This window comes from Buceros rhinoceros, unplaced genomic scaffold, assembly GCF_000710305.1.
Source record: "Buceros rhinoceros silvestris isolate BGI_N320 unplaced genomic scaffold, ASM71030v1 scaffold12945, whole genome shotgun sequence".
Classification (NCBI taxonomy): Eukaryota; Metazoa; Chordata; class Aves; order Bucerotiformes; family Bucerotidae; genus Buceros; species Buceros rhinoceros.
The window spans coordinates 8,184-18,096 of NW_010414631.1; the positions used below are offsets into that span (position 1 = coordinate 8,184).

The 9,913-nt window shown below is 40.7% G+C and overlaps 1 protein-coding gene across 1 annotated transcript in view; it reads left to right on the plus strand.

Annotated features, from left to right (window-relative positions):
* Positions 1 to 793: 793 nt before the first annotated feature.
* Positions 794 to 9,913, plus strand: part of UBE2G2 (ubiquitin-conjugating enzyme E2G 2) — an 11,287-nt gene continuing 2,167 nt past the window's right edge. The window contains exons 1-4 of the mRNA XM_010137155.1: positions 794 to 881; positions 969 to 1,014; positions 6,224 to 6,342; positions 9,329 to 9,469. Of these exons, the coding sequence (XP_010135457.1) occupies positions 794 to 881; positions 969 to 1,014; positions 6,224 to 6,342; positions 9,329 to 9,469 (394 nt within the window). The remainder of the gene's footprint in view (positions 882 to 968; positions 1,015 to 6,223; positions 6,343 to 9,328; positions 9,470 to 9,913) is intronic.

Consider the following 9,913-nt stretch of genomic DNA (forward strand, 5'->3'; position numbering starts at 1 on the left):
GTTGCCTGTGCACGGCTCAACTTTGCCTCTCTAGCTGCTACCACCCCACAGGACTTTGGCAACTGGATATTGATGGTCATTGCACTAGATAGGAGAAGAACTTGTTATTGTATTATCAGTGCACAGAGTGCTGGGCTTCAGCAGGCTTGAAATGAGGTCCTGATGCTGAAAGTTATTATATGAATTGGGAATTATACCAGTTTGCTACAGAAAGTGAGGGTTGATGGATCCAAACTTGCTGTGTGCAGCCATGGCTGATTTATTGCTGCTGCTTTTTTTTTCCCTTGCATTTTCCAGGCCACGCAGGGGAGTCAGGTTGAATTTAAGGAATAGAGCCACTTGTCAAATGTCTCTTCCTTCTGGTTCTCCACCTTCTGCATTGTTTTGAATTTTGTACTGAGATGCTGTCAAGTCTGAATTGATGCAGAGAGGTTATTTGAATACAACCTGTTTTCTCTTGGACTGTTGAGTTCGTAGCTGCAGATACTGCAGTGCTCCAAGATAAGAGTGTTTTCCATGCTCTATGGAAAGAGGTTTTTTTCTTCCTTCTCAGTTTTAAATTGTCACCCCTGAGAAGACTAGTATTGGGAGCCTGAAAAAGGCACAAAATGCCAAATAATTTTGTCTAGAAAACTGTCTTGCGTGAAGAATTTAAATTGTCAGCAGTGAGATGCTGGGCCTTCTGGATGTTGAGTCTTGCCCAGTAAAGCATGTCCAGAAGATTCCTCCCCTGGTGGCTTCTCACTTTTCTCCAAGGGTGTTTGCTGATGTGGCCATCCAAATGCTAGCCAAAATGCTCAGGCTTGCAAAGCATGTTAACCTGTGTTGTGTTTTTGTTTTTGCAGAGCTGACCCTGAACCCACCAGAAGGGATCGTGGCAGGTGAGGAGCTGAGCAGGTTTTGTGTTCTATGAGGTTGTGGCCTGGTGTTCAGGTAGTGCTAAGCATTGTTTTCTTTTTTCTTAATAGGTCCCATGAATGAAGAGAACTTCTTTGAATGGGAAGCTCTGATTATGTGAGTTAATATTGTTTTGTATTTGAAATCAGCACTTGCACCCTGTGATTAACTTCTAGGAGAACAAGAATGTAAAAAAAATCAGTTCTCCATAACATCAACCTTGGCCTGCCTTTGTCTGGGAATTTCTTTTCTGACCCAAACTGGGAATTATATTTGCAGTTTAAACAGTGTGACAGAGACAGTGTTGGGACTTAATCGTTTGTTGTATAGGTGTCATTATAATAAGCAACACTCAGCATGCGTAACTTGCAAATTTGACAGTTAGGCTCCCATGGGTATGCGTTGTATGTACAAACACTGTAGGAAACAATTAATTGCTTGTAGATGACACAAGTCTGTTGGGAACATTACTCAGCTGCAAATACAGGACAGGTTTTTCTCATGCTTTAAGTGGAGCAAAGTACAGAGATTATCTGTGATAGGAAGAAAAAAAAAGCAATGTGTAAAAAAAAAAAGATCAATCAGAGAGTATTCAAATAAAAAAAATAATTAAAATCTTTTGAAAGTCTTTATATTTCATGAATAGGCTGGTGTTGTAAAGATGTTGGGTGCAGTGGTTCCATGTCTAAAGGTCTTTTGTTGGTGAAGAGCTCTAATTGCTACCTGTTGTGTTTTGGGGGGTGGCAAAAACTTCTTTCTAAAGCTCTGTCCTGCCCCCTTGCAGTCCCGAACTGATGGGTACAGCTGTTTATAGCAAACCTTGCTATGAAAAGGCAAAAATCTTCTTAACCAGTGTCTTACAAGTTATCTTCTCTCTTGCTTCTACTCTCTTACTCATGCTGTACTGTTCTTTGGGAGCTTTGACTGCATGATTTTTACAAAATACAGTTCTAAAACAGTAGGAAAGAGGAAAAGAGGCCTTTGTCTGCTCACAGAGTGCCTGCTGTGCTCTTGGCAAGTTTTCACTTGACCGACCAGTCCTAGCGTGGGTAGCAGAATTTTCCTAGCTTGGTTTGCTTGGAGTATGTTGTCTAGGGGTGAAAATAAGATTTCTTGGGGTCAGGCAGGCAACCAGTACAAAAGCATACCAAGCTGTGGCACATCCCGTATTCCACACAAGCTGACTGCATGGGTGATCCTACTTTATGGCAAGCGTGAGCTTCCGAGTTATTTTAGGCCTTGGTAAATGGAGATTTGGATTACCACTGCTTGTTTGCTGATATGGAGACTTGGCAAGTGCTTCTGGTTATGTGCTTATTTATCCTGTGATGAACAGGTTGTCCTTCCTGGTAGCTCAGTCCCCTGAAAATACACATTTAGCATGAAAATAGGTGATTTGTTGCATGACACCAAAGATTTTGCCTGCAGCGTCTTATGCTTTCTCTTTCTGCAAGTGAGGTAGTTACTAATTTTCTGGAATATGCTCTTTGTAATGTACCAAATTTCAGTTCAGACAGCCATGCGTTGCTTGGAGTGTAGAAATCCTGGAGGATTTAATGCACTTCTTGGAGCGTGAAAGGAAATTCCTTCCTTCTGGTACTTTCTCATAGTAGGGACTTTGTGGTTGAGTAGAGCTTTTGCAGAGCACACACAGAAGTGCTTTTGGATTTGATTCGTTATCTAGAAAACACTTTTTCTCATGTTTCCCATAACAAATTCTTAAAGAACAGAGGAGCCGTTTGCATACTTGAAAGCCCTTTAAAGGGTTGAGTGTTGAGCTTCAGGTCTTTGTCAGCACAAATGAGAGGTGGAGGCGCTTCAATTTTGGTTTCTGGTTTGTGTGTGTGTCATAATAAAATTGTATTTTAAGATCTGCTAAATTTTGAAGCTGTGGTACAATAAAAATATATTTACCCAAAGCATGTTTGGTTGCTTTCATCTCTTTACAAAACTCTGTTAATAGAAGTATTTGCATGCATTTGGAAAGCAAGCTAAATGATTTGTTTATGTTTGTCTGTGATAATCTTCTCAAATGTTTTGTAATCTCAAGTGTGCTGTGTGAGATTATAGGAACGAAAGAAGTGCAGATGAGGAAATTAAAATGAAGTTGGCTTCAAATTTTTAGATAGATGAAGTGAAAAGGTAAGTAGTGTAATAATGAAGAAGAGATTAGAATACGTTTTTTCCCCTCACCTAATTTATAGAAAGCTAGAGCACATGTAATGGCAAATAATTTTTTAAAAAAGAGATTTAAGAGAGAAAAGACACCACCCATTTATCATTTCAGAGGTGGGCTGGTTAATGTTACACAGATGGATGTAAGAGCTTGGCTCAGAGAGAAAATAATGCCTTTCAAAATAATGATAATAATAATTTGTATTTCCAGTGCTCTTGCCTGCAGCAGCAGTGCTTGATAAATGTTAAGAATATCAATGTTAAGGCTGTGTTGACATGCCTAAATGACAGAACAGTTCTTATGCTCATGAAGTGAGTGTAATAGATCCAGAACTGAAAATACAGTGTGGTAATCTTTCTGAATTGTAGAGGTTCAGAGACTGATGCACCCTTTAGATGAGACATCAAATAGAATTTGAATTAGAGTGTATGAAAGCCCTATCTTTGCAGCAGGGTGACTTACTCATGATAGCCTCAGCATGTCAAGAGAATTTGCCATAATGCCGCTCAATTCCTTAGTACTGTGTGAGTCTGACAGACTGCATTGTGTTGTGCAAGTTCATGAATTTAATGTTTCAAGACCAAGTTTTGCTCTCTTTCATTGTCATGTGCAAGTGTGTGTTAAAGTTTATCCCCAAAAGACACAACCCATGTAATCGTTAAGAACTGAGGTTTGCATGAAAACTAAACAGTATAAATTGAAGTCAACTTATCAAAAAAACCTATCTAGAAAGGTTATTAGATCTATAATTAGGTTTGCGGCTTTTGTTTAGCATGGAATTCCCCTTTACAGACTTTGGGTTTTGGTCTTTTTCCAGCATATTTTTACAAATAAGGAACCATTTACAAATGTATATGAAGTTCTGATTGTAGAATTAATTGTCCTTGTCAGTGTGCTTTTCCATATTATTTTGGCAGATACCTGCTAGCCTTTTTTTCCCTTGCCTAAGTAATAGCCAGCTCATGGAGTTCAGAGTTTCATATTTTCATGCTCTAATGTTCTCTTGCACCTGAGCAGTCTGATTGTCTAGCAAGTCGTTTAAGAACTGATGTCTGTTTCTCAGTGCTGTAGGGAAGTCTGTAGAGTAGCATCAATTGCAGAAAAAGAGGCAGAGACTGCCTGCTTTGCAGGCTGTAGAAGCTCTTAGATGGAGCAAGCTTAAGACAAAGTATTTCTTAGAGTTATATGCCCCAGGCCTGTGCAGAATGGGTGTCTTCTGTGTGCACACTGTGATGTGCACAGTGCTTTGTCTTCCCTGGAGTGGGGGAGTTCCTTAAGGTGGCTGGCATGCTGGCTCAGTGCACTTTGTTCAGCTGGGTGGGTATCACCACTGCGTGGTCTGCGTGTTTCTTGGAGAAAGCCTAATCAAGGCTTACTTACCCCTACTGGGTAGTCTGGACTATTAACTAGCTTAGCAACTTGGATGAGATCAGAGCATAATTCACAGAGGCTTTGAATTTGTGGTGTACTTTACAGTCACACCACCTGCTCTGCAAAGACTTCAAAAGGTGCTGTGCTCTTTACCTCCCTGCCTCTGCCGCTGTCCTTTTCGAATTGAAAGTGGTGCTGTCAACTTTAAACGTTATGGCCCCCCCCGAATATTCTGTGGTTGCAAATGCTGTCTTGGATTAACTTTAATAATTTCTTTGAAGCTGATCCTGGCAGCACTGAATGGCTAAAACAGAAGTGTTTTGCTCACATAATACAGGGCCTAAAATGGAGCATTGGTGGATTAATGTATTTGACACAAGAGCCCTTAAGGGTGTGTGTTTTCTCTCAAAACAGAACATAAGACACCCACCAGCTTTTCAGTGCATGCATGTACATACTCTTAGAAGTTCAACAATAAGCCTCTCAAATGCAGTTGTAATTAAAATGCTCATGAAAAAATGCATCCAGTTTACTCCCAGATGAGAATTGAATCCTGACTACATTTAGGGGAAAGGCCAGAAAAGGAACAGAATGCTTGAGATGGTTTAGCTTTCGTTCTTGCAGTATGTTGATGAATTTCTCTAATCTTACCTGCCAGTGTCAGTATTCAGGTTTAAATCAGGTAGTTCTTGTGTTTATCTGCCAACCAAGTTTTTCGAATCCCAAAGTTTGAGTGAGCCTTCTAGGGCTTTGTTGGTCTCAATTTTCTTTCTCTGTAGGTTACCAATTGCAGCCTTAACTGTTACGAGTCCTTGAACTTTTATGTTCTTTCTGGCATGGAGAATGTGGATTGGGAGGAGGAGGCATGAATATATTCCTAAATTTTATTTCCCAGACAGTATAACCTTTGTTTGAATAGCTTTATACTAAATACATGAGGTTTCCTTGGCTGAGATTTTCAGTGATGAAGCTTGTTTTGTGATCTTTCCAATCAAAGGAGATGATGTTTGTGTTATAACTTCCAGATGGTTCATCAAGTTTGAATAAATCATGTTTAATAACCTTTTTTGCTCACCTTCCAAAAATGTTTTATGCAGGGAGAGTAAAATAGTCTTCACATTCTCAACTTGATCGCACTTTGAACTAGATGTTGAGCACCAGAACTTTGATGAAGCCATTTGTTCTCTGCAGGCACTTGAGGGAGTGCAAACTGAATACCTTAAGTCTGTAAAGAAATGTCGTGGTCCTGCATCTAGCAACTATGGTCCCTGAGATATGGTTTTATTTTTACAAAACATTGCTGTGTTTTTTGCATCAGATAGTGATAAGTGTTTGTGTGTAGTTATGCTCGATACTGACAGTTTGAATCTGTGTAGGTTTTATAAATTATTTCTGAGCTACAGCATTTGACGTCTCTGTCTTGTGCAACATAACAATATCATCAAAGTCCCACACCTGCCTCTGCTCTCTCTTGACGTGCAGACACTCAAATCCTGGAACATGCCTTGGAGCCAGATACTCCAATTATACCCAGACACACCTTGCTAATTAAGCAGTGTTGTGACCTTCCTAGTAATTTTGTATGCAAGCTTTGATTTCCCCCTTCCCTCCCAAACCCCATACCTGGATTTAAGTTTATGAGATGTGGGGTAAGAGTGTGTTAACTCCTTGTTTTCTGGAGAAGACGATATAACCCAAACCTCACGTGTCTCATTAGACAAGAATTTGGGTGGAAGAACTATTTAAAACTCTGGTTAATAGCTTTTTATCTGTTTCTAGGGGTCCTGAAGACACCTGTTTTGAGTATGGGGTTTTCCCTGCTATTCTGAGCTTTCCACTCGACTACCCATTAAGTCCTCCGAAGATGAGGTTCACGTGCGAGATGTTCCATCCAAACAGTGAGTCTGATGCAGCAGGACATATTGGGGAGTGGGTTGCTTGTGCACCTTAAAACCAGACTTTTGCAGCAGGAGAGCCAGCATCCTCACCAAGGGTGGTTCTCTACCTTTACAACTATGAATATGCAGTAGGAGCATTGAGCTGTCCAGCAGTTTTGCTCTGTCATAGGCTTGCTTTCTCTTTCTCTCTTTGTTTCTCATCCACAGTTTGGTCATAAATAGTTCAATAACGATTCCAGCAATTTCACTGCCTTTAAAATCATTCCAGGAATACTTGTAAATGTTCTATAAATAGTCTAAAGATAAATCTTCTGTACATGATGTGAGATTTAGTGAATTAATGCAGACTCTTTCCAAGCTTGTTCTGTGGCTTGTATTTAAGCAGTTCAGTGTTATTTTAACGAGTGAAAATCTGTTCATATTCACCAAAGTGTGGGTTCAGCCTTATTAGGCAGCATGTTTTTTTCCTCATTAAGTCACACATTTGGTAACATTTCTGATGTGATCTTTATGAAATACAGAGTGCTCTGTTGAAGCAGATGACACATTTGCAGGCATTTTAGTATTAAGCCTTTGGTGGCCTTTTCTCTGCAATTCTGATGGTGACAATATTCTGAAGACTTTTCAGTGGAAGTAATTGAAGTAACAAGTACAGCTGACAAGTCAGCTGACAAGTTGCGCCTTGGACAGGTAAAAAACTTAAAGCTCCCTTTCGCAGCCTGGAGCGCTATTTTTGAGAGTTGGCCTTGGCATTCTTTGTAAAATTGTTGCTTATGACATCTGCTAAATCAGCAGGGATTGTGTGAGGATTGTTTACCACCACACAGATTTGATGGGCTGGTTCTGTATTCTAACACTGTTAGGTCTCTGTCATTTGAGACCATTGAAAGGAAAATGCTGCCCTTCTGCCTAGTGATTTCTTCCCAGCTTGACATTCCTGCACTTGCTTAACACAAATCTTAATCTCATCTGGGAATCTATTTATTTTATCCCATTCCAATGAATTTTTCAATTCCTTGAAGTTCTTCTATTCTTCTTGAAGCACTGCTGATGCAGATTCTTCCCCATTTAATTCACATCTTTGTTTTCTGTGGAAGACACACTTGCATGTCACACTGTAGAACTGTGTGGACATGTTGGAGTCAGTATAGCATCACTTTTGAAGCTCTTATGTCTTCAGCCATGCATTGTTTGGCACCTAGCTCAGCTGGACAAACTCACCCAAACTTCTTGGCAGGACTGGTGTGTGTGAGCAGATCTGTGTCCACACAGTACTCTGCAGCTCCAGTTCTGTCCTTGGCTTGAGGTTTGCTGCTTGCATCTACTTTTCTGGTAGCATAGCCAGGAGGGAGTGGGAAAAAGCAAACAGTCTCATGCTCATGGGTTACAGAGAGGCTTTACATGTGGATGCTTCCTCCATGGGGTTAAGTGGAACGTATTGGATGGTCAGCTCAGTTCTTTAAAGTCCTGTGACTCTGGGTCATGTTAATCTAAAGTTGAGATCACCTAAAGTAGACACTTGGGTCTTTCTTCTCAGTGGGGATTGTGATGGCCTCGTTATACCTAGAAAGGCTGTAGAAATGGGTGCCTGTGCTGTGCTTTTTCTGTTCCTTAAGTGCTTACTCCTCCACTTGTGAGGAATTATTTGCAGTTTATGTTACGTACAAGGGGAACTATCTTCTCTTAAAATTGTGGTCATGGATGCTGTGGTAAAGATGACTTCAAAGAAGCAATTAATGGTAAGTCTTGCATTAGCACTTAGGGATAAAGTGGGAAGATGCATATGTCTTCCTGGAATCGGCCTTTGCTGTCTTGACTGTGCTGTTGTGGTCCACCTGTTTTAAATGAGGCACTGCAGAAAAACACTAGAGTAACTTACAGGGAAATACCTTCTACCATGTGTTCCTAACGTGCAAAGAGAAGTGCTGATTCGGCATGTGCTGTTTTCATCTCTTCCAGCTATGGCTAGACCAGCTTCAGTCCCCAGCCTAGGGCAGCAGGAGGGCATGTAAATAAAAGTCTTCCAAAGCACTTACATGTTGGAGGCTTGTGCAGACATTAGCTGGGTGAGTGGAAGGAGCTAGAAATGAGCAAAACTGCTTCCAGCAGTCATTCTCTCTTTTTGGGTTGTTTTGTTTTCCTGGCAGTGGCACAGGTTTGGTTGTGCAAGGAATAGAAGTACTGAAAGTATTGGCCTAAAGTTGTCGTTCCTTGCGAGGCTGGAGAATCTTGGTGTGTTGCTAAAGCAGTGTTTTGAACTCTGTTCTCCGTGTGGTCTCTTCAACCTTTCTTGGGCCTCGTTATAGAGTCAGTGGAGTCCAGTGTCTGTGAAGATGCCCTGTACTGTTGCAGATGCTCTGCTTAGGCTGAAGGTGGGCGGGACAGATGTCTGTATCTTTAAGTGATTGGTTACCTTGTTTCCATGCGCTTTAATGCAGATGAGCTTTAAGCAAAATTTTAAATAGCGTGAACTCTTCTGCTTGCACCTTAGTAACATTCAAAATAAGATAAATTATATTGTTTATAATATATCACTTTGTCCTACTTGCTGCAGCAGAGCAAGTTTGATTAATTCTTTCTATGGTCATGGTCTGTTGGAGGACTCCAGCAACAATGCTGTGTGACTGTTATGCTTCGACTTAAGTAGGACTGGCTATCTACTTGGAGCTGTGCGTGTGCATAAATACCTGCCTTGTTCCACAAGGCTGTATCTTTTATTTTCTGCATGGAACCTGTCGTTGATTATTAAATTACACAAGTGCTCCCAGCAGACTTCTGTTAGGTAAGGATGACCCAAGTTTGTTACATTTGCTTAAAGGAAATTTTTGCTAGATCTTTGTCTTTCAGATTTTGTGTCCTCTTGTCTTTGGAACAGGAAATATAAAGCTGGGTTTGGCTTCAGTCGTACAAACACCAATTCCCAACATTCTGGAGAAGCCAAGTGATTCCACTGAGTAACAATCAATCCCCTGTACCTCTTGTGCAGTTTACCCAGATGGAAGAGTGTGCATTTCTATTCTTCATGCTCCTGGGGATGATCCCATGGGATATGAGAGCAGCGCTGAGCGGTGGAGTCCCGTGCAGAGTGTGGAAAAGATCCTCTTGTCGGTTGTTAGCATGCTGGCAGGTAAGGACCGCTATTTTATTAGTGGCAGCTCACATAGCAGTTAGTGAGTTTGGCAATTTTGTTAAATTGCCTAGAGTTGCTTCTTGCTGTTTGACTTTTTAGGTGAGCAGAGGATGTTTAAAGATGCTCAGCAGCAATCACACTTCTTAAATCCCTGTTATTTGTTTATTATTAAATAATAGTTGAAATAAATTTATGTAAATAATAGTTAGAAAGACAACGACTGAATTAGTAACCAGGTTTTTTCAGCTTTGCAAACAACTGCAGTGCTTTCCTTCTAGGTCAGCAGCAACCTGAATGGTTAGTGATGGTCAGGTGGGTCTGAAGGCTCAGCTGTTTTCTTGCTCCTGCACAAAACCTGTGCTCCATCTTTGTATTTGCTATGATATTTGTTCAGCTCTTGCAGGTCTTAATGCTATTGATTATGGCTTTTGTTTGGGTTTG